The sequence below is a fragment of the Suncus etruscus genome, chromosome 15 (assembly GCF_024139225.1).
Source record: "Suncus etruscus isolate mSunEtr1 chromosome 15, mSunEtr1.pri.cur, whole genome shotgun sequence".
NCBI lineage: Eukaryota > Metazoa > Chordata > Mammalia > Eulipotyphla > Soricidae > Suncus > Suncus etruscus.
In genome coordinates this window covers 58,382,361-58,406,345 of record NC_064862.1, presented here as the reverse complement: position 1 = coordinate 58,406,345, position 23,985 = coordinate 58,382,361, and the positions used below count along the sequence as shown (strand labels likewise).

Below are 23,985 nucleotides of genomic sequence, written 5' to 3'. Positions count from 1 at the left end.
GTAACCCCTGAGCGATGCCGGGCGAAGCCCCAAAACAAAAACAAACAAAATAAAGAATAGCATCTTACTTTTTCTTGTTATGCAATGGGTCCATGTTATAGGGTGGCTTTTTCATTTTGACCCAGAAATATAATCAAGAGCTCTGTATGAGGTTTGTGAGTCCATGCCTTAGAAACTCCTCTAACCTGGTTTTCTAGAACCTGGACCCAAGAGTGTTCATCTGTCCGTTCATTTGTCCTTATTTTCCATGTGACAGTGTCACTTGAGATTGCTACTCATAGTAGTTTTGTGGGCCAGAGTAGTCTGGTAGTGTGGCTCAGTGGTTGAGCACAGGCATCTCATATGTGAGACCCTGAGTTCAAGTTCAAGCCTCAGCATGGCATAAAAGAATAAAAGGAGGTGGAGATAAATGCCAGTGGCTGCATGTAGAAGAGATTCTTTCAGTCGGAGACAGTCCTTCTGTCTGGAGTGGTGGAAGAGCCAGGCTGCTCTGTGGTGGCCTGCACAGAGGACCACCTGTCTAGGTCTCCTAATATTACCTGTAAAATAAATTGTTTCCATCACAAAAGGGGTGTGTTTAAAAAGGGAAGTAGAGAAAGTCTGGACACTAGAACTAAGAATTCTCCCTTTCTTCTATGTTAAAGATGTTCATCTTTCAGGGCCTGGAGCAATAAATAGCACAGCAAGGACGTCGTTTTCCTTGCATGCAGCCAACCCATGTTCAATCCCCGGCATCCCATATGGTCCCCTGAGTATCTCGAGGAATGATACTTGAGTACAGAGTCAGGAATAAACCCTGAGAACCGCTGGTTGTGCCCCCCCCCCCAAAAAAAAAACATGTTTACCTTTCAGATTCTAGTTGTCTCCTAGTTTGTTGTTGCTGTTGTTAAAGGGGGCACATGGTTATAATTTGGCATGGAGAGATTTGAACTTGCAGAAGGGGAGAGTACAGATTAAAGTAAAGGCATTTGCCTTGCACTTGGCAGACTTGCATTCCATCCCCAGCTCCATATATGGTCCCCCAGCACTTCCAAGAGTGACCTCTGAGCATGGAGCTAGGAATAAGCCCTGAACACAGCTGGGTGTAGATCAAAACTACCACCATCCCCCATTCCCACCCCTAAAAATGAAGTAGAGATTTGGTCTTGTCAGTTTTTTATTTTGACTTTATATGTTCTTTTCATTCATTTTTCTAACCATCTATTTTAATGACTATATAAGATTTTAGAAGATTTCCCAAAGCAGGAGCCAAAGTAGTGTACCGTTGGGTGGACTTTGCCCTGCACTCAGACAACCCAGGTTCAATCCCAGGTATTCCATATGTTCCCCAAGAAGTGACTCCTGAGCACAGAGCCAAGAGTAAGCCAGATGTAACTAAAAACACAAGGTGGGGGGGGGGGGGAGGATTTCACAAAGCAGATATGCTGTTGTTCATAGTCAAACATATATGTGGCTGAGGCTTCTACTTATAATGTATTTTTTTTTGGAGAACCAAACCTGGTGCTGCTCAGGGGTTACTCCTGGCTCTGCTCTCAGAAATCGCTCCTGGCAGACTTGAGGAATGCTGGAGATCTGACCTGGGTCAGTGGAGTGCAAGACAAATGCCCTATCTATGCTATCACTCCAACCCCCCTTTCTTTTTTTCATCAACAAAACAAGCCATGTGAAGACCCACACTCATGGCCCCTGAGACTCTCCTTCCACTGAAACAAAGCGAACTCCATGTCTCTGGGGTCCTGGTGAATCTCATGTCCCTACTGTGGAGAAAGTCATTTATTTTCCCAAGCTGTCCAGAGGGGAAAGTGGTGGGCAAGGAGGGGCCATTGTGCCTTGGCTGTGTTCAACCTGGAGCCTTTTAAAGGTTAAATTTGCTGCCGAAAGCAGAGGCCTAACTAATAAGCTGACTCATTCAGCTGTCCTTTGGGGCCACTTCCTGGCTCTGGACACTGAAGCCTGGCCAGAGGGTTCTGTCTGCCCGATCCCCACTCTGAGCTGAACTTTCTCATCCTGTGCCTGTAAGCAGGGGCTGCCTCCAGGCACCCCTCTCCTTCTTCCACCCATCTCTTTTCCTTTCTCTCTCTGTCTCTCTCTCTTTTTTTAATATCAGGTATCCCTCATAGGAATGTAGCCCCAAGTAAGATGCCCACCAGCCAGTTTCCCTTGGAGCACATGAAAAGTGCCTGGTTTTGGAACCAGGAAGTTTGGGTGGAGGAGTATTAAGAAAAATACAGAGAGGAGCTGGAGAGATAGCATAGTGGTTAAGGCTTTTACCTTGAATGCACCTGACCCGGGTTCAATTCCCAGCATCCCATCCTGAGCACCACCAGGAGTGATTAATCTCCTGAACTGTTGTCCTTAAGTCTAAAAGGGGCCTGAATCTTTCGGGATTCATGCCCTTCAGTTTCTCCTTCAATTTTTCTCTTAGGCCCTTCTTCAGAGTTCTGGGCTCGGCACAAGTGCACGCCCCAGTACCCAGGTCTGTCCCAACTTGCTGTCCAGTGCTGGCTGTGTGTCCAGGGTGACAACCTTGTTCCTGGGGAGCCCTTCAGGGGGGGGGGTTATGGAGTCCTGTGGAGCACTTAACCCCCTCCCTGCACATGACACCATCTGGAAATGGCTCATCGTGGTAGCAGGGATTCTCAGCTCCCTCTTCATGTAAACAGTGAGGGAGTTCCCTTGCTATAAAGGGGGTGTATGATGCTGGTGGAGAGGGTGTATCAGACGTCGTCTGGCAAGCCTCAGGCCAGCCTCCCAGGGCAACGGGCAGCAGAACAGCCTCTGTGTTTTCAGAAGGCCAGGTTGAGCCTCAGTGATATGTGGTGATTTTTACCACAGGAAGGTTTTCCTTTCACAGGAAGGTTTGTTCTCAGAAAAGGAGGAGGAACAGGGCTGGTTCCCCTGTGAGTCACCAGCTTGTTTGCACCATGTCATGCACCGCCCACTTGCTCCTGAGGGAGAGCCGATAGAGACGCTGGCTTCACCATCTGACCATTCGCACTAGGAAACGGGAAAAGGATCTAGTCTCTGAGCAGTGGTTCTAGCCCATGTCACCTTTCAGGGACCACTCATTGTCCACCTGAGGCTCTAAGGAGGTTGGCTTCATCCATCCATGTGTCATTCCATCCCTCTGGCCCAGCTGTCATAAAATATACTGTACTGTCAGCTATTGACCAGCACCTTTCCTGGGCCCTAGGGAGAGGCTGAGAACTGCACAGATCTGGTCCCTAGTCTCTGCTGCCTCCACCCTCCTGTGCACACAGGTCACTCCACTGGATTTGGTTGTGGCCACAGGGCCTGCACTACTAGTTTCTGTGTTGTGGTGCCAAGGAAACCTCTGGGAGGCATTGCAAGAAAAGGGATTTTCCCAGAAAACACTTGTCTCTAGTTCCGAAGTGAACAGCTGGGGGAAGAGGGTGGGAAATGGAGACTTAGGGCAAGGCACCTCCTTCCACTTGCCATCTCTGTCCATGAGAGAGCTGGCTGGCCACAGAAGCAACATCCAGAGTAGCTCCCAGCCAGCGCAGCAGACTGAGCACCGCTCTGCAGTCCCATGCGCACCTCACACCTGGCCAAGTGAATTGCAGATTGGAATCTCTCCACTCCTGCACCCTCCCTAAGACTTAAAAAGGCCCTCATCATTGTCTCAAACCCATGTTTTCGAGAGGACTGTTTCCTTTCTTGATCAGAACCAGGCTCCCTCATGAAAAAGGGGGGGGGTGGGCGTAATCTGTCTTGTTTACTAGAGTATCCTCACAGGCAGGGCACACAGTGGGTGACACTCAAGGTCTCTGTAAGGTGGATCTTGGTCAGTGAAATTGTCTAGGACTGTGGCCTGAAGACTTTTCAGTCAATATAGTAAGACATGGAGAAAAAAAAATCTGAGATAGAAGTGCTTAAAAGAAGTGATTGCAGGAGTTTTGCTGGCCTACCTCAGTGGTTGTCAAGCTGGGGCGATTCTAACTCCATGGAACTTTTGGTCTGTCTCTGTCCATTAGTGGGGGAGAGAACTTTGTCAGTGACATTTGTCTGAGAACTTCAGGGATGCTGCTAAATACCTTGTATGAATAGGGTAGCTCCACGGCCCTGAGAATTTGTGCTAAATTCTGGATCTAGGTTAAAGGCAGAGTGGTCACAGCGTGAGGGAAGTCACTGGCTGTGCAGAGCTGAGGGGAGAGGCTATTTCCAGGGATACTCATCTAATTTCTATTCCTCAGTTACCTCCAGAGCAGCCTAAGTATCTCAAAGGTTTGGGATCACCTTTCCTAGCCCAGGGCAAGTAAACTCTTTGAGGTGCATGCTGGAGACTGCCCCCTCGTGCCAGGAGGTGAGGCACCCCAGCAGGACCACAAGAGCTCTGTCTCGGCACTGAGGACTGGTGGGGCCTGTAGCAAGGGTTGGTGTGTGCATGGCCTGACCCGTAGCAGCCCCCCTTCTCCTCATAGTGCCCCCAGTAGCTACAACACCACTGCTACCCACTGATACCGTGTCTCCTGTCTTTGTCCAGACGCCAGTTCTGTGGTTTCAGATCCACCTCGCAGCATCTTCCCCGAAATGCTTTCAGATCATCCGGGCCGCATCCTTTTAGATATGGACAATGACACAGAAAGCACCGCCCTGTGAGGACAGCTCACCCGACCCTGAGCCAAGCTGACCTGCAGGCACTTCTCTGGGCAGACCCCCGCAGCGACCAGCTTGGAATGGATTTGAGGGCCACCACTCCAAGCCATATGACCTGCGTCTTGAAGAATCAGCTTGCCTTCTGCAGGAAGCTAGTCCTGCCAAAAGACCAAGCAGGGCCCAGTTCAGCAGGGACGGTGCTTGCCTGCCACACCGACATCTGGGGCTCAATCCCCAGCATCCCATAGGGTCCCTGAGCACTGCCGGGTTTGGCCCCAAAATAACAACAGAAAACTCAGAGCAAATAAAAACAAATACATGCTGCAGGAAGACCGTCCTTGCCGGGAAAGCCACAATGAAATAAATGAAATTCCTACGTTCTGGGGCAAGAACCTCTTCAAGCTGCTTGGGCCTCTGGCTCTCTGCGACCTCCTGCAGACATGGAGGATCTTGTTTCTTCCCCATTCAACACCATCCCCCAACCGCCAGGTTTTTGGGGTGACTGCTGGATCCGTCACCCTAGCAAACCTTATGGGGCAGAAAACTTTATAAGGCTGAAATGGACCGTTCTGGTTTTGTCTTTGTTTTAGGACCACACCAGGTGGCACTTAGGAGTTACTGCTGGCTCTGCGCTTAGAAATCACTCCTGGCAGGCTCAGGGGACCGATGGAATGCTGGGGATCGAACCCAGGTTGACCATGTGCAAGGCAAATGCCCTACCCACTCTGCTATCGCTCCAGCCCCTGAAATGGTCTGACTGTTCTTTAAAAAAAAAAAATACCAACAATGTAATTGCCACTGATATGGACCGAACTTTATTCTAGTTTCATGTTTAATTGAATTAAATATATTCTGTGGTTTATATAAAAATTTGATGATTCTTGGAGTCACCAAGAGAGAAAGAGAGGTCATGTGAGGGGTGTGTATATGGAATGAAAGACCTCAGAGGGAAAATAGAATTGTGGAGGGGGTTTTGGGGATCTTGGATGACAATAGAAGGGGGGGGGGGATGAAAAATAAAGAACCTGAGAGATAGTACAGTGGGGAAAATAAGAATACTAGGGTATGGGGCCGGGCGGTGGCGCTGGAGGTAAGGTGCCTGCCTTGCCTGCGCTAGCCTAGGATGGACCGCGGTTCGATCCCCCGGCGTCCCATATGGTCCCCCAAGAAGCCAGGAGCAACTTCTGAGCGCATAGCCAGGAGTAACCCCTGAGTGTCACAGGGTGTGGCCCAAAAACCAAAAAAAAAAAAAAAAAAAAAAAAAAAGAATACTAGGGTGAAACGACATCAGGTGCACTGGAGGACTCTGGCCACCCTCAGTGAGTTCTGGTCAGGCTCTCCCTAAGCCTTCAGCCTGGAGCAAGGGCAGAGCCTGGCTTTCCTGCCCAAGTTTCTCTTCCCACGACTCAAAGCCACTCATCAGGGGTGGTGGGAGTTGGAGCCCTGGGGTTGCTGGTCTGTACAGGCCCTGGCCAGGGCTGGGTACAGGGAGGCACTACTGCCAGGAACCATGCTGGTGTGTCAGTGGCCTAACGACTGCCCCTGCATGAAAATAAAGACACCTTTCTTCTCAGAAATGAGGCAGCAACTGTCACCTGAAAAGGTCAGTCACTTTTTCCTCTGAACTCACACATCCCCAGAGTATTTCCTCTGCTTACTAATTATGCTGAAAATTGGTTGCTAGAACCCATTTTTCTTTTCTTCCATTTGTTGTTGTTGTTGTTGGTTTTGGCAGTGCTGTGAGGCTCAAACCCAGGTCTTATGCATCTGAAGCAGGTACTTTACCATTGAGCCACTTCTCTGGCCCCAAAATAACAACAGAAAACTCAGAGCAAATAAAAACAAATATGTGCTGCAGGAAGAGTGTTCTTGCTGGGAAAGCCGCAATGAAATAAATGAAATTCCTACGTTCTGGGGCAAGAATCTCTTCGAGCTTCTGCTCTCTGCGACCTCCTGCAGACATGGAGAATCTTGTTTCTTCCCCATTCAACACCATCCCCCATTTTCTTTGTTCTTTTTGTTGTTGTTGTTGTTGTTGTTGTTACTGTTGTTTTGGGACCACACCTGGTGATTCTGAGAGGTTAGTCCTGGCTCTGTGCTCAGGAATTATTCCTGGACCATGTGGAGTACCGGGGATCAAACCCAGGTCCATCCCTTGCCCTCAGTAATATAATTCTGGCCCAGGAATTAATTTTCTATTTCTACACACACACACACATGCACGCACGCATCACCATAAGCATCAACTTTGTTTGATGCTTTTTTTCTTTGTTTCTTCCTGGCCTCACATACTGTCCCTGCATGATTTCACTCTCCCAACTTTAGCTGTTAAACAGACCTGAAGCAAATGAAAAGGTCTGGGTGGGGTCACTTATGATCCCTTGACCCAAGAGCCCCCAAGCCATCCGTGATACTCCCCCATGGGTCCTGCTTGCAAGGATGCAGGAAGGAGACTGGGCACTGTGTATATCATGTGTTGGCAGCAGATTTACTATTGGAAGATACCCTCAGCTCTCCTGTCCAAGACCCTGATTTGAAGGAAAAGGACAGTAGTTCAACTCTGTGTGTGTGTGTGTGTGTGTGTGTGTGTGTGTGTCTGATTTGAAGGGAAAGGACAGTAAACTCTGTGTGTGTGTGTGTGTGTGTGTGTGTGTGTGTGTGTGTGTGTGTGTGTGTGTCTCCTCTGAAGATGACTAAAAGCAGAGAGGTTTTTCATTGATGCTTATGGTCACCTGACTGAACTGGGCAGAACGCTGCTGCTGGTTATCTAATTCTCCCTTTCCCTACAGGATGACTTAGCACAAATTGTTCTAAAACTAAGTGCTCAGGTCTGTTCCTGCACAGCCTCCAAGGCCAGCTTGCATCAGCAGCTTCTAGTCCCCTAGCCTGCCAGGGGCAATTTCTGAGTGCAAAGCCAGAGGAGTAACCCCTGAGCACTGCTGGGTGTGACCCAGCCACCAATAAATAAATAAATAAATAAATAAATAAATAAATAAATAAATAAAGTTAAAAAGAAGAAGAACGCTCCGTGTCCCCTTGAAAGTGACCCTAAGCTGGTAAGCACTTAGGGTTCATGCTGAGTTTGATCAGCATCACATGATCCCCTGAGTATCGCTGGATGCAGCCCTCAAAGCACCAGCACTAGCCTGGTGTAACCCAGCTCCAACATTGAGGGGGTCTCACGAATTGAATCACCCACCTTAATTGGCCAAGAATCACTTGTGGGGCCCACAAGTCTTGGGAACCTCTCCCTGACCCGCCAACAAACAGTGACTCAGAGACTTCATGGTAAACAAACTTTATTATTATTATTATTTTTCTCTTAAAAAATATGGGGTGTTGAAAACAACTCTAGTGCCTGGAGGCTGGGGTGCACCCCACACTAAGCAAAGTAGCCCCAGAGGAAGATGGCACAGCTAAGGCAGATAATGAGATTGATGTCCAAAAAGGTCTTTACCAGCGGCTTCTCCTTCAGGGAGATCCTGACTGGCTCCGCCTCACTCGGCAGTGGTGGCTCTGCCTGCCCTTTGCCCTCCAGCCCGCAGAGCCACAGCAGGGTCTGCAGCACTTTGGACTGCTTTGGGCTGACACCATCTGAAAAGAAGCCCGGGAGAATGAGGACAGGTTGGACTGGACACTGAGACCCACTAGCTGTGTGCCCTGCTAAGGGAAAATACTTGGACACACCTTTTGTGGAAGGTACTAAGGAACACCTGGATTTGGAAAACTCTTATTTGGTTTTTGTTTAGGGGCCACACCTGGCAAACCGGGGACCACCACCGACACATGCCAGGCAAATGACTTGCCTCTTGGGTTTGTTTTGTTTGGGTCACACCCAGCAGTGCTCAAGATCCTTTGTGAGGATCCTTTGCGCTTTGGATCCCTGGCTCTGCGCTCAGAAATCTCACTTGACAGGCTATGGGACCGTATGGAATGTCAGGGATCAAACCTGGGCCAGCTGCATGCAAGGCAAAGGCCCTACCCACTGTGCTTTTGCTCCAACCCTCCTTTTTTTTTTTTTTTTTTTTTCAATAGAAGCTACCCCCAGCGGTGCCTGTGGATTGGCAGGGTCAATCTAGTACCTTCTGAGCTCTCTCCTTATAAAGGTTAATTGGGGGCCAGAAAGAACTTGCAAGCATCCCGCCTAGGTTCAATTCCCAGCACCCCATATGGTTCCTCAACCTTACCAGGAGTGATCCCTGAATGCAGTGTCAGGAGTAAGCCCTGAGCAACTGGAAGGGAAAAAAAGGTGAATTTCCATTTGACTAAAGCAGAAGAGCTCATGCATAAAGCCCTGGGACTGAGCTCCAGCACTGCAAAAAATTAAATAAGTTATAGATAGAAAAATATATTTATCCACATATAGGCAGACATCAAAATGAGTAAGTGGGTTAGCCCCAAGTTTCTCTAATTGGACTCCTAGAGGGGGACTCCTCGAAGGTTCTACACCCATGTTATATAAGCCTTCATTTCTTGGCTATTCTTTTGGGGGGAGGGTGTTTTTTGGTGTTTTTTTTTTTTTTTTGGTACCGGTGGCACTCAGGGGCTACCCCTGACTCTGCACTTAGAAATCATTCCTAGGGGCCGGGCGGTGGCGCTGGAGGTAAGGTGCCTGCCTTATCTGCGCTAGCCTAGGAGACGGACCGCGGTTCGATCCTCCGGCGTCCCATATGGTCCCCCAAGCCAGGAGCGACTTCTGAGCGCATAGCCAGGAGTAACCCCTGAGCGTTACCGGGTGTGGCCCAAAAACCAAAAAAAGAAATCATTCCTAGCAGGCTAGAGGATGCTGGGGTAGAATCCAGGTCAGTTGTGTACAAGGCAAATGCCTTACCTGCTGTGCTATTGTGCTGGCCTCAAGCCTTGGCTATTTTTGTTTGTTTGATTGTTTTTGGTTTTATCGGTCAAACCCAGCAGCGCTCAGGGATTACTCCTGGCTCTACGCTCAGAAATCACTCTTGTCAGGCTAGGGGGACCATATGGGATGTCGGGATTCGAACCACCGCCCTTCTGCATGCCAGGCAAACGCCTTACCATTGTGCTATCTCTCCGGCCCCAAGCCTTGGCTATTCTTGCCCACTTCAGGATTTGTACAAAATTACTGAACAACCCACATCTGGAGATTGGAGCCAACCAAACTGACTGAAGAGAATGGGGAGTATCCACTCACCACTATGGGCTTTGCTTGCATTTTCTGGAAGGCTCTTGGGCCAGTTGACACTACTAGCTTCAGGCACAGGAGGTGGTGTGGTTGTGATCGACACCTGATTCTTCGGCAGCACTGGGTCATGGTCATGCCGTGTGGCCCAGGTCAGGCGGCTGACCTGAGATGTACAAGGTTCGTGTTTGGAAAGCCCCCACCTCTCCACCCCTGCCCCCAACATGCTATCCTTGCCTGTGAGCATTGGTGACTGTCTCCCCGACTTACAGCCCTTCTTACTCCCACACTTTTTGTTCCCCTGCTGAGCTATGAGACTTCCTAATTTTAGTGCCCAGAGCTTCTGCCTAGGGAAATGTGGGCCTGGCCAACAGCCACTCAGCTTATGCATATTTCTGGCCATTGGGATGCCGTGACTTAACAGAAGAGTCTGTGCCTTGAGCTGATCTTAGAGGTGGCCAGCCACAGGGGAAGAAAGTGTGGGTGTTTTGGTTTGTGGGCAGAGGAGAAGCTGCATCACTCCACCCTCTGACTCACCCCATCCCAGTCCCAGGCCTAAAAATAGACATAGAAGATACCAATAGAGTCTTTTCCCAGGTCTGAAACCCCACTGTCTACCATGCATCTGGGCTAGTTCTGCATTTAGAGCAAGCTCTTTTTTCAGTTGGGCTCCCCCAAGAAGTGCTCCCACATATAGTTATTCACCCTTTCTGGGATGCCAATTCAATGGAAGGTCCCTGAGGATTCTGTGTTGCTCAGGATCTGTGGAGCCACCCTGGTGATGCTCAGGGGACCATGGGTGCCTGGGAATGGAACCCGAGTTAGATGAATGCTGAGCATGTGCCCTAACCCTGCACTCTCCCCCAGGCCCCCCCATGCCAATAAGGCTCTGCTTTCTGCCACTCACCATCTCACTGGAAGGTGGCTCCGTGAACCAGCTGACGGCAAACACTGTGAGTAGCGTGACTATAGACAGAATCATGGAAAAGTAGAGGTAGTGAACTTTCACCACCTCTGGCCGCTCGTCTGGCTCCCCACACAGAGGCTGCACATATATGAAGTCCAGAACCAGTCGGATCAAGCCAAGGAGGAGGCCAAAAATCAGCCCCGCAAAAGCACCCTGCAGATCAGACCAAGGCTGTTTTAGAGACCTGGAGCAGGTGTGTGTGTGTGTGTGTGTGTGTGTGTGTGTGTGTGTGTGTGTGTGTGTGTGTGTGTGTGTGTGCGCGCGCGCGCGCTCAGTCATGACTCTAGGATGGGATTCCAACTCTAGAAAGAGAACATATTTGGGGTCATCCCACTTAATTGTTTCAATGTATGCCACTATGTGAATACATATTTTTTTTCTATCTGTAACTTATTTAATTTTTTGTATTGCTGGGGCGAAACTCCAGGGGCTTATGCATGTAAGGCATGGGCTCTTCTGTTTTAGTTAAACAGAAATTCACCTTTTTTTTTTGTTTGTTTGTTTTTTGTTTTTTGGGGCCACACCCGGCGGTGCTCAGGGGTTACTCCTGGCTGTCTGCTCAGAAATAGCTCCTGGCAGGCACGGGGGACCATATGGGACACCGGGATTCGAACCAACCACCTTTTGGTCCTGGATCGGCTGCTTGCAAGGCAAACGCCGCTGTGCTATCTCTCCGGGCCCAGAAATTCACCTTTTTTATTTCTCCCGCTGCAATCAGCGCTTACTCCTGATTCTGCACTCAGGGATCACGCCTGGCAGAGTTGAGGGACCATATGGTGTGCTGGGGATTGAACCCAGGTGGGCTGCCTGCAAGTTCAGTGTCCCGTGCACTATACTATCTCTCTGGCCCCCAATTAACCTTTAAAATGCCAGGTATTTTAGATAGGGAGAGAGCTCAGAAGGCCTGGATCAATCCTGTTCACTAGGGCCACCATCAGATTGGCTCCAGACCTTTCTTGCAATAGTCAGCAGAGAGGTCAGTGAGCCGGAAATGGCTGGATTTACCTGTTTCTCTTTCATATGTGAAAGATGAGTCACTTTCATGTGCCTTAATCGGTCGCCATGAATATAGCCTCTCAGTGTAAAGACAAAATAATGACGTCCAAGTCTGGACATTTTGTGAGCCCACAGGCCCTCTCTCTCTCTGCCCGCCTCTGCCCCTCTCCCTATAAACAACACTTGGCTTTTGTATGGTGGAGGGGGAGGTCAGAGCTACCTTTTCATTCGTCCGCTTCCAGAAACAGCCCATGATGAAGACGATGGCCACAGAAGGCTGCAGGTAGGAGCTGATGGACTGTATGTAAATAAAGAGTTGGCCCCCTTGGCTGGCCTGAACCACAGGGATCCAGAAAATGGAGACCAAAACCAGGATCAGCACAAACACCCTGCAGAGAGGTCCCCATTAGTGGTCCATTCCATGAAAGTGTCTTTTTCATTTGTTTTGTTTTATTTTGTTTTTTTGGGCCACACATGGCCACGCTCAGGGGTTACTCCTGGCTCAGTGCTCAGAAATTGTTCCTGGCAGGAACAGGGGACTAATGGAATGCTGGGATTTGAACCACCATCTGTCCTAGATCTGCTGCTTGCAAGGCACATGCCTTACCGCTGTGCTATCTCTCCAACCCCTGAAAGTGTCTCTTTTATTCTTTGTTTTTTTTTCTAGGTCATACCCAGTGGTGTTCAGGGGTTACTACTGACTCTGCACTCAGGTGATGTTTAGGAGACCCTATGAGGTGCTGAAGATCCAATTTCGGTTGGCTGTCTGCAAGGCAAGTACCATCTTCCACTACTGCACTATCATCTCTCTGGCCCCACGTAGACATTCATAGCATAGGTTCACTCCTTGTAAATGGATGCTCCAGTGACTCTTGGTACATATACAGTTGTGCAACCAGAAGTCTTCAAACTTCCTTGGCCTCCTGACCCTTTCTCTGAAATACTTTGCTCAGCACCCTTCTGGGAATCTACCTTTTCAGAGTAACAAATAGAAAGCAACCCAATTTTACCCCAATCTGCACTGTCTCTTGCTCACCCCCCGACCCACCCCCACCCACAAACCACATTGAGTGTTACAGCTCCCCTGGGTGGGGCAGTATCACCTTCACACCATCACCACTTTCAAATTCTAGAAAATTCTTCCTTCCCCACACATCCCTTAGGTCTCCTGAAAGTCTATTGGCATCTCTGCTTCTGTCTGTGGCTTTCGAGATAGTCTGGAGTGATGAACTCAGATCAGAGGTTTATCCATGAGTTCTGTGAAAGAATTTATTTACACCATTGGTTATATAGGCCAATGTCCATTAGTGGGTGAGTGGGCTGTTTCCCTTTAGAGGCTACTATGAACATGGAGTATAAACAACCCTGGTTTGTTCACTTCTAGAAATACACTGTCTTCCAAAATATTTTTAAATATTTTAAATGTTTAATATTTAAATTTAATTATTTAAATAGTTCTTAAACTATAATGCAGGGGCCAGAGAGATAGCACAGCGGTAGGGCATGTGTCTTGCATGCGGCCGACCCTGGAGGGACCCAGTTCGATTCCCAGCATCTCATATGGTCCCCCCGAGCCTGCCAGAAGTGATTTCTGAGCACAGAGCCAGGAGTAACCCCTGAGTGCCACTGGGTGTGGCCCAAAAACCAATCAATCAATAAAGTTTAAAAAAAAAGAACTATAATGCAATGTCTTTTTTGTTTTATTTTATTTGGGAACCACACAGGGCTGCGCTCAGGACTTATTCCGGACTCTATACCTAGGAATCACTCCTGGTGAGGCTCAGGGGACCAACAAAGGTGATATGGATTTAACCCAGGCGGGCCACATGCAAGGCAAGCCCCTGACCCCCTGTGCTGTCTCCCCAGTCCTGGGATGAAATGTCTTTTGAAGAAACTATGAAACTGTTTGGATCTGCTGAACCATTTTCTACTTCTGTGTCTGAGTTCTAGTTTCTTCCCCTCTCTGTCCATCTCTTTGATTACAGATGCTCTTGTGGGTGTCCATGGGTGTTGGGCACTCACTAGTTTGCTGGTTCTTATTACAGCATAACAGTCTCACACACTTGATCCCAGATCCTTGATCAGGGATGACACTTGCCTTTTCCTCATAGCAACTCACTTCTTATTTTTCTTCTTGGCATCTGTTTTCTCCCCATAAGGAGAACTACTCTCAAATGGTGAAGGAAATTGGCCTGTGCCTGCACTGGAGCCATACCCCATCTTGTTGTTGTTGTTGTTGTTGTTGTTGTTATTGTTTTGTTTTGTTTTGCATCTTTTGAAGTCAAGAGATTCAGATCTAGGGCCAGAGTGATAGCACAGCGGTAGGGCATTTGTCTTGCATGCAGCTGACCCAGGACTGACCTGGGTTCAATCCCAGGCATATGTGAATATGATCCCCCAAGCCAGGAGCAATTTCTGAGTACATAGCCAGAAGTCACTGGTGTGGCCCAAAAACAAACAAACAAAAAAAAACCCGGGAGATTCAGATCTGGGCCAGAACAATAGAACAGCAGGTAGGATGTTTGCATTGCATATGGCTGACCCAGGTTCAATCCTCAGTATCCCAAATGGTTCCCCCCAGTCCTCCAGGAGTAACTCCTGAGCACTGCCAGATGCCCCACACACCAAAAAAAAGAGAGTCGTATATGTGGATGATATTTCTCTTGTTTAAATTGTATGCATTTTAATTTTCTGCCACATTTAAGAACCTGTTTCTAAGGCTGACACAACTCGCAGGGGCCAAACTTTTCTTTTTGGTTTTGAGACCACACCCAGCAGTGCTCAGGGATCATATGATTCATATGATTCAGATGATCCCCAAAGCCACTGAAGATTTAAAAGATATTGTGCAGTGCCAAGGATTAAATCTGGATCACTGGCATGTAGTCTAAACCTGTACTATCTGACCTTACGGTACGATTTCTTTCTTTTTTTCTTTTTTTTTCTTTTTTTTTTTTTTTTTTTAGGGTACGATTCCTTAAGGGGCAAAGTCCCAACATGTTTATCAACATATATGAGGATTTTTGCAGATGCCATGATAGGGAGACAATCTCTGTATTCCCCTTTACCCAACTAGTTCCTCTCCATTTCTTAGCTCCCAATCCAGGCTAGGCACCCCTTGTCTGAATCCCAAGGCCTCTTGGCTCTCCAGCCCTAGTACTTGTTGGACTTCTAACGTCACTGTTTACTGATCCTTTCCACCTACTGGCTCCAGAAAGGCCTAAACAGTCTTCTCCCAGGGCTGGTATCTGTCCCAGTCCCAGGCATGAGCCTCTCCTGAATGAATGATTGAATGAATGAATATCTGACTCCTGCATGGAACCCTCAGCACCTCATCATACTCAGCCTGGAGGGCGCACTGGCCATACTCTGCTTCTTCACCTAGAAACCGGACTTTTGGACACCCTGCCCAGCCGCGCCCAGCACACCCTCACCTGCCCACAATCAGTAGCTCCTTCTCTGTGGCCTGAGGCCGGAAGTGAGTCCAGAGGTCCATGGTGAAGATGGTGCTGGCACTGTTAAAGATGGAGGTGAGTGAGGACATGAGCGCCGCCACCATCACGGCCATCATGAGCCCGCGTAGTCCTGGAGGCAGAGGAGTGTCGGTGGCCTCAATCTGTCCCCACCAATAATTGCTGCCCCCATGCAGGACCCTGTGGCCCCAGAGCTTGCTAATTGTTTGGGTTCACCTCTAAAAACCTAGGTAGAGAATCTAGAATCTAGAGAATCTAGATAGAGACGGTCTCCAAATCCCAGAACTCTAGTGTCATTTCATGAAGCACACCATTTAACCCCTGAGTTCTGTCCCCTCCCAGTCATGCCCATGCCTTGTCTCTCCCTGGGAACAGAGCTCTAGGGTTGAGGGAACCTTACCTGTGGGCAGGAGTTCCAGCACAAGCTTGGGGTACGCGATGTCAGAGCAGCCAGAGGGGTTGCCACACACCTTCTTGCAGATATCTGGGATGGCACATGCCACTTGGTCTGCAGAGAGACAGAGCCCAGAGCTGAGCCTGCAATACTCAGCTTCAAGCTCAGAAGCTTCTCAGTTTGATGCAGTCCCATTTATCTCTGCTTCCATATGCTTGGCCAATGGTATGGAATCATCAAAGATGCCTCTAGATCATAGTACAGAGGGGTGGGGGACACAGGCATGGTGGAAGGAAGGTGGTGCAAGGTATGTTGTCAGAATGAATTTTTGCTTAAAAATCTGCCATTGGAAGATTGGTCCATGGTAGGAAGTTTGCAGGGAAGTGCAGTTAGGGCAGAGAAGGGACTACTGTGACAATGAGAGTTGAAAATGATCACTTTGGACAAGAACTGGGTACCAAAAGGGGGGAAAGTGATAAGCATGATCCCCCTTCAGTAACAATATTGCAAACCACAGTGTCTAAAAGGAAAAAAAGGATGGGGCAGGAGAGATAGCACAGCAGTAGTGCGTTTGCCTATCATGCAGCCGATCCAGGACAGATGGTGGTTCAAATCCCAGCATCTCATATGGTCCCCCATGCCTGCCAGGAATGATTTCTGAGCACATAGTCAGGAGTAACCCCTGAGCGTCACCGGGTGTGGCCCAAAAAAAAAACAAAAAAAAAAAGTTTTGTTTTGGGACCGGAGAGATAGCATGGAGATAGGGCATTTGCCTTGCATTCAGGTCAGTGGTTCAAATCCCAGTATCCCATATGGTCCCCTGAGCCTGCCAGGAAAAATTGATTTCTGAGCATAGAGCCAGAAGTAACCCCTGAGTGCTGCCAGGTGTGACCAAAAACCAAAAAAAAAAAGAGTTTTTGTTTTGGGAACACACTCAGCAGTGCTCAGGTGTTACTCCTGGCTCTGTGCTCAGAAATCACTCCTGGCAGGCTTTGGGGACTATATGGGATGCCGGGAATAGAACCTGGGTTTGTCCTGGGTTTGGCCACTTGCAAGGCAAATGTCCTACCACTATACTATCTCTCAGGCTCCCGAGAACTTTTGGGGGGGGGGGCAGGGCCACACCCCGTGATGCTCAGGGATTACTCCTGGCTTTGTGCTCAGAAATCGCTCCTGACTTGGGAGACCATATGGGACGCTGGGAATCAAACTCGGGTCTGTCCCAGGTCAGCCGTATGCAAGGCAAATGCTCTACTGCTGTGCTATCTCTCTGGCCCCTAAAAATGTATTTTAAAATGAAAGAAAACCTTCCATTCTCAATTCTATAAATCACAGGGCCTAAAATAAAATTTCTTTTTCTTTTTTTTTTTTTTTTTGGTTTTTTTGGGCCACACCCTGTGACGCTCAGGGGTTACTCCTGGCTATGCGCTCAGAAGTCGCTCCTGGCTTGGGGGACCATATGGAACGCCGGGGGATCGAACCGATGTCCGTCCTAGGCTAGCGCAGGCAAGGCAGGCACCTTACCTCCAGCGCCACCGCCCGGCCCCTAAAATAAAATTTCAATGTAAAAAAGGACCCAGCTCTGAGCCAGAAGTCTGGTGGGACCCAGGCCAGCACCAAGACACCGACCATGACCCTGGTCCCTGGGGCGTGGCACCACCAGACTCAAAGGAACCCAGTTCATACTCTAGGCCCTTCTTCCTCTGCTCTCTGAACTTGAGTCATAAAATAAAAGTAATAAGGCAACTTTGCTCCCTGAGATTCTAGACAAGGTGAATATAGATACCCTAGATAGAGATGGCATGTACCGTTGGGTTGTCTGGGAAGACTTGGAGAATGTGTTCCCATGAGGTTATCGTTTCCCTGAAGATAATGAAAATAACTTACCTCTCCACCAGCATCACCCATTTGACTCTGTTTTTGACTGTACCTCCTCCCCCCAGTCTCTGGACCAGAAGACACAAGCCATGTAACTACCGCCTTTCCCAGAGATGCCAGAACCTATGGGACCTATGTTTGTTTTTATCCCCTGAGCCTTCTCAGAGCCCGCACAGTACAATGAAACTCATAGTAGACTCCTAAGTCCTAAGCCTTGCAAGCACTGAATTTCTCTCTGTGCCTATCTCTGCTGTTCTATATCCATGCCTCCCTCCAAATAATATCCCCATATTCTCTTCTGGTGTGTTTTTATATGAAGAGCCTGTAAAGAATGCTCAGGAGCCTGGATCCCCCATTGCTGATTCTCAGCCAACAGGGCTGTTTGTGCTGCTCAAGGATCAAACCCAGGTAAGCTGCGTGCAAAGCAGTAAGTGTCTACCCATTGTCCTATCTCTCCAGTCCTATTGGTCCAGCAAAGTTACACATGAAGTCAACAGTATTATGACCAGAGTCTATAGTCATGAAAACTGCACTGAAGTTTTTCACCAGAACCAGCACTGGCACAAGGGATACCGGTGGTTTGAAGTCTTGAATGAATTCTTCGTTCATTCACCACCCTTTCCTTAGAAACTTTGTACTTTCCAGCAGGTCATCACAAACCCCAGAAGTCCTTGCTTTACCAAGAGACTGATCCAGTCTCTTGGAAGTCAGTTGAACCAATCTCAAGGAGCAAGAGACCAGTATAGTACCAGGGATAGCTCCTACGATGTCCTTCCTAACCCTTTCCTTCTTGTTTTGTTTGTTTTGTTTTGTTTGGGGGCCATATCTTATGATACCCAGGACTTAATTGTCCTCTGTTATTTTGATGTTTCTAGGCCAGCTGGCTAACCTTGTCATTCCAGCCTGTCTTCACTGCTGTACATCCTAGAAAAAAAGCATTAACTCCCTTCTGAATTAGTAGCTGCCTCAGTGGAGCAGGAGCTCACTCAAGGGACTTCAGATCACTGATGTCTGAGCCACAAGATTTGAGTCTAGGGCTAGAGAGACAGTCTAGGTTCAATCCCCAGCATCCCATAGGGTCTCCCGAACCCTCTAGAAGGGATTCCTGAGCACCAGGTATGGTCCAAAAACAAAACAAACAAACAAAAAACTTGTTTTGCATAAGGTCTTCTATGGTTGAATCCACAGCACCAAAATGATCCCCTGAACCTGACAGGAGTGACCCTTGGGAACAGAACCAAGAGTGAGCATCCCTGAAATATGACCTCAAATCTCTCCCCCTTAAAATATTTTAGCCCATTTTCAAACTCTCATGGCATTAAGCTAAAGGCATCTCAAGGATGAAATACCACTGACCAAGCAAGTGGGAACAAAAATAAATGGGACTTGCCTGGGTCCTCCACCCATCCAGCTCAATGCCCCTCTTACCTGGGAAGAGAATGCGGCTGACCATGCCAGGGAAGACCATGACAAACAGCGGAAGTACTTTCAGGTAGGCGGCCATGATCGATCCTCCCTTGGCGTGAGACAGGTTCTTGGCAGCCAATGTCCGCTGCACGATCACCTGTGGGCAGGGCATGGACAGGAGCTAAGAGACCCAGGGCCACTGATGTACTCCATGTGCTGTGGGTCTAGGCTGGAACTGAGGGGTGAGGGGTCTGGCCTGCTGGCCCACCCTTCAGGAAGAACCTTTCTTAGGCTCCATACTGGAGCCCATTGGAGCAAAGACTACCCCTTCATCCATTCCATCTTTTCCAGGGGCTGGGCCAGACCAGGAAGAATTCTTCAGGGAATTAGTCCCCATTTCTGGCTACTATGCTCCATGCTCAAAGAGTCAGAACCTGTGCAGACACGGCACAGATCTAGGCAGAACTTCTTCCCAGAAGAGGCAAAGAAACTTCCAAATCTATAGTCTTCCAGGATTGCTAATTGCTCTGCTGGCCACAGATAGCATGACAGAGGGGAAAAAAGAAAACAAACAGGAGGTAGAGATATAATTTATACTTGTTGGTATTTGGGGGCAGTACTCAAGGCTCACTATCTACCATCTGGACCCCAGTATTAATTTGTATATTTTTGTTGTTGTTGTTTAGTTTGGTTTGGTTTTTTGGTTTTGGGGTCACACCCAGCAGCGCTCAGGGGTTACTCTTGGCTCTACGCTCAGAAATTGCTCCTGGCAGGCTCTGGGGACCATATGGGATGCCAGAATTTGAACCACCGTCCTTCTGCATACAAGGCAAATGCCTTACCTCCATGCTACCTCTCTGACCCCACACACCCCAGTTTTAATTTGTAATGGTTGTTACAAAAGGATAAGATCAGGGATAAAAGTACAACAGATAAAAGTACAACAGAGAGGGCATTTGTTTTGCATGCAGCTGACCCAGTTTCCTTCCATCAAGAGTGATTCCTGGGGCCGGGCGGTGGCGCTGGAGGTAAGGTGCCTGCCTTGCCTGCGCTAGCCTAGGACGGACCGCGGTTCGATCCCCCGGCGCCCCATATGGTCCCCCAAGAAGCCAGGAGCAACTTCTGAGCGCATAGCCAGGAGTAACCCCTGAGCGTCACAGGGTGTGGCCCAAAAACAAAAAAAAACAAAACAAAAAAAAAAAAAGAGTGATTCCTGAGTGCAGAGCTAGGAGTAAGCCTTGAACACACCTAGATATGGGAAGGAAGGAAGGAAGGAAGGAAGGAAGGAAGGAAGGAAGGAAGGAAGGAAGGGAGGGAGGGAGGGAGGGAGGGAGGGAGGGAGGGAGGGAAGGGAGGGAGGGAAGGAAGGGAGGAAGGGAGGAAAGGGAAGGAGGGAGAGAGGGAGGGAGGGAAGGGAAGGAGGGAGGGAGGGAGGGAAGGGAGGAAGGGAGGAAAGGGAAGGAGGGAGGGAGGGAGGGAAGAGAAGGAGGGAGGGAGGGAGGGAGGGAGGGAGGAAAAGCATGAGAAACAGGGAGGGAAGGAAAGGAAAGAAAGGAGAGAGGAAGGAAGGAGATAAGAAAGGAGGGAGGGGGCCAGAGAGCACAGTGGCGTTTGCCTTGCAAGCAGCCATCTCAGGACCAAAGGTGGTTGGTTCAAATCCCAGCATCCCGGGCCCGGAGAGATAGCACAGCGGCGTTTGCCTTGCAAGCAGCCGATCCAGGACCAAAGGTGGTTGGTTCGAATCCCGGTGACCCATATGGTCCCCCGTGCCTGCCAGGAGCTATTTCTGAGCAGACAGCCAGGAGTAACCACTGAGCACCACTGGGTGTGGCCCAAAAACCAAAAAAAAAAAAAAAAAAAAAAAAAAGAAAGAAAGAAAGAAAAAAGAAAAAAAAAAGAAAGGAGGGAGGAGGGAAAGAAGGAAGCAAAGAGAGAAGGAAGAAATATAGCTGCTCAGGGCTGGAGTGATAGTATAGCAGGTAAGATTGGCCTTGCATGTGGCCAACCCTGGTTCCATCCCTGGTATCCCATATCCCGGCACCTTGAGCCCCTTCAGGAATAATTCCTGAGCACAGCTGAATGTGGTCCACAAATAAAAATACTTAAAATAAATCCATGCAGAGGGATGAACCAGAACTATAGCACCTGCTTTACATGCAGAAACCCTGGGTTCAATCCCTAGTCCCCCATGCCCCTAGGGAGTAACCTTTGAGCACTGTACTGGAGCACCCTTAAGTACCACATTATGTATGACTCAATAAATAAAAATGAAAACCAAAAATTTTAGAGTTGTATCTCTCACTTGCAGGGGCCTTTCAGGCAATCAGGAGGATGCAGCTGTTAGGAAAAATGAGTCATGAAATCTACTTACACATGGATGGGTATGGAGAGTGTTATACTGAGTGAAATTAAAGGGAGAGGGACAGACAGAGAATGATGTATTCATTTGTAGGATTTTTTTTTTTTTTTTGGTTTTTGGGCCACACCCAGTGACGCTCAGGGGTTACTCCTGGCTATGCGCTCAGAAATCGCTCCTGGCTTGGGGGACCATATGGGATGCCGGGGGATCGAACCGTGGTTCATCCCAGGCTAGCGCAGGCAAGGCAGGCACCTTACCTCTAGCGCCAACGCACTGGCCTCAGGATATATTTTTTTAAAAGATAGCATGGTAATAATACCCAAAGACTAGAGACAAGGGCCAAGAGTACCAGTCCATGGTAGGAAGCTTGCCACAAATAGTGGGGAAGTGCAGTTAGAGCAGAGAAGGCGCCACTATGACAATAATAAGAAATTATTATTCGGGCCCGGAGAAATAGCACAGCGGCGTTTGCCTTGCAAGCAGCCGATCCAGGACCAAAGGTGGTTGGTTCGAATCCCGGTGTCCCATATGGTCCCCCGTGCCTGCCAGGAGCTATTTCTGAGCAGACAGCCAGGAGTAACCCCTGAGCAATGCTGGGTGTGACCCAAAAACCAAAAAAAAAAAAAAATGGAATTATTATTCCAGACAAGAACTAGATGCTGAAAGGAGATAAAGTGATGTTCCTGGTACTCCTTCAATACAATATTTCAAACCACAGAGTTTAAAACAAGAAAAAGGAAGAGAGAAAGAAAGAGAGAGAGAGAGAGAGAGAGAGAGAGAGAGAGAGAGAGAGAGAGAGATATCTATCATAAAGGTGGGTGGACATTGGTAGCAGGAAATAGGCACTAGTGAAGGGGCATTGGAACATTGTATAACTGAAACTTAATCATGAATAACTTTGTAACTGTTATCTCACAGTGATTCCATTTTTTAAATTATTAACTAAAGACAAAGAAATAGCACTTGACATCTTATGACATTAAATACTTAAAGATTCATACTCAAGAGTAAAGTAAGCTAATAGACAAAGCAGGAGGGAAGAAGGATAGTCAGGGGTGGTGGAAGAGAAACAGCATTGAGAGAAGAGATGGAGGAAAGAGAAAAGCAAACAACCAATCTCAGCCATGCTGGGAACATTGGCCAGGTCACTGGCCCAGCCACTGGCCCTACCTGATCCGTGCACCAGTACCAGAGGGAAGGGATGGACATCCCGAACAGGATCCCAGGCCATGGAAGGTCAGATGTCAGCGGGTCCCGGAACATGTGGAAGGCGTCTTCACGGGGCAACCCACAGCTGCTGTTCTCACTTCGGTTGCTGGCCACGGCTGAGAAGTATTTCTCCTGCAGGCCCTGCAGGCCACCCACCTCAGCAAAGCCTGGTAAACAGAACAAAGTCCCATTTTCTAGAAGCTGAGAAGTTCCATAGCTAAACAGAATGATACAGGGTCGGAGATGGGCATCACCTCTCTCAGTGCTGCCCTCCTCAGCAAAAGTAGTTGCCTTTTAGAGGTTCTTTTTTTAAGTTTTGGTTGTGTTTTTATTTTTATTTTTTAAGGCCACACCTAGGGGTGGTCAGGGGTTACTCCTGGCAGGCTCAGAGGACCATATGGAATGCTGGGAATCGAACCTGGGTCAGATCAAACTCAGGTCGGACACATGCAAGGCCACTGTGCTATCTGGCCCCACCTTAGAAATTCTTAATCTCCCCATCGTTTGGTTTTGGCAGTTACAAAGAACAAGTCGCTGAGCTGCTACTGCTTTCCTGATAGATCATTTCTCCATACATAAATGACAAATAAATAGTATTGTTCAAATATGTCTATGTATAAAGTATCATCAAAAAGTAAAAACTATGGTATAGTACATTTTTTATTGTTTTAAATAATCAGACCTGGGGCCCGGAGAGATAGCACAGCGGTGTTTGCCTTGTAAGCAGCCGATCCAGGACTAAAGGTGGTTGGTTCGAATCCCAGTGTCCCATATGGTCCCCCGTGCCTGCCAGGAGCTATTTCTGAGCAGACAGCCAGGAGTAACCCCTGAGCACCGCCGGGTGTGGCCCAAAAACAAACAAACAAACAAAACATCTTCTGGTTAAAAATATGTGGTTGGGGCCGGGCGGTGGCGCTGGAGGTAAGGTGCCTGCGCTAGCCTAGGACGGATCACGGTTCAATCCCCCGGCGTCCCATATGGTCCCCCAAGAAGCCAGGAGCAACTTCTGAGCGCATAGCCAGGAGTAACCCCTGAGCATCACAGGGTGTGGCCCAAAAACCAAAAAAAAAAAAAAAAATATGTGGTATTGGTCAGAGCAAGAGTACAGTGGGTTGGGCACTATCCAGGCACCCAATAATGGTTCTCGAAGTTCATCAGGAGTGATCCAGGAGTGCATGCAGAGCCAGGAATAAGCCCTGACTACTAAAATAAAACAAACCATGAGATACGGGCCAGGGCTATGGCTCAGTGATAGAGGACCTGCCTCAAATGTATGAGGCCCTGTCCTTAGATAATACAACACCTTTAGGTAACAAAATCCACTCAGTCTGGTTTATCTGTTGAAGATTGTGCTAAGCAATGGTTACAGGGAGAAGAAAGTTAAAGCCATTAGCTTAATGATAAAATTGGTACACTTATGGGGCCCGGAGAGATAGCACAGCGGTGTTTGCCTTGCAAGCAGCTGATCCAGGACCAAAGGTGGTTGGTTCGAATCCTGGTGTCCCATATGGTCCCCGTGCCTGCCAGGAG

General features: G+C 48.4%; 2 protein-coding genes across 7 annotated transcripts in view; one reads left to right on the top strand and one right to left on the bottom strand.

Annotated features, from left to right (window-relative positions):
* Positions 1-5,487, top strand: part of ARHGAP17 (Rho GTPase activating protein 17) — a 41,004-nt gene extending 35,517 nt beyond the window's left edge. The window contains 1 exon segment of the mRNA XM_049789262.1: positions 4,505-5,487. Within this exon segment, the coding sequence (XP_049645219.1) occupies positions 4,505-4,620 (116 nt within the window). The 3' untranslated portion in view covers positions 4,621-5,487.
* A 2,512-nt stretch (positions 5,488-7,999) lies between these two features.
* The window catches only part of SLC5A11 (solute carrier family 5 member 11), a 45,731-nt gene continuing 29,745 nt past the window's right edge, over positions 8,000-23,985 (bottom strand). For all 6 annotated transcript variants that reach the window (XM_049789116.1, XM_049789117.1, XM_049789118.1 and 3 more), the window contains 8 exons: positions 22,417-22,622; positions 18,909-19,044; positions 15,609-15,716; positions 15,170-15,320; positions 11,956-12,124; positions 10,680-10,892; positions 9,785-9,938; positions 8,000-8,211 (listed from right to left, as the gene is read on the bottom strand). In XM_049789116.1, the coding sequence (XP_049645073.1) occupies positions 8,000-8,211; positions 9,785-9,938; positions 10,680-10,892; positions 11,956-12,124; positions 15,170-15,320; positions 15,609-15,716; positions 18,909-19,044; positions 22,417-22,622 (1,349 nt within the window). The remainder of the gene's footprint in view (positions 8,212-9,784; positions 9,939-10,679; positions 10,893-11,955; positions 12,125-15,169; positions 15,321-15,608; positions 15,717-18,908; positions 19,045-22,416; positions 22,623-23,985) is intronic.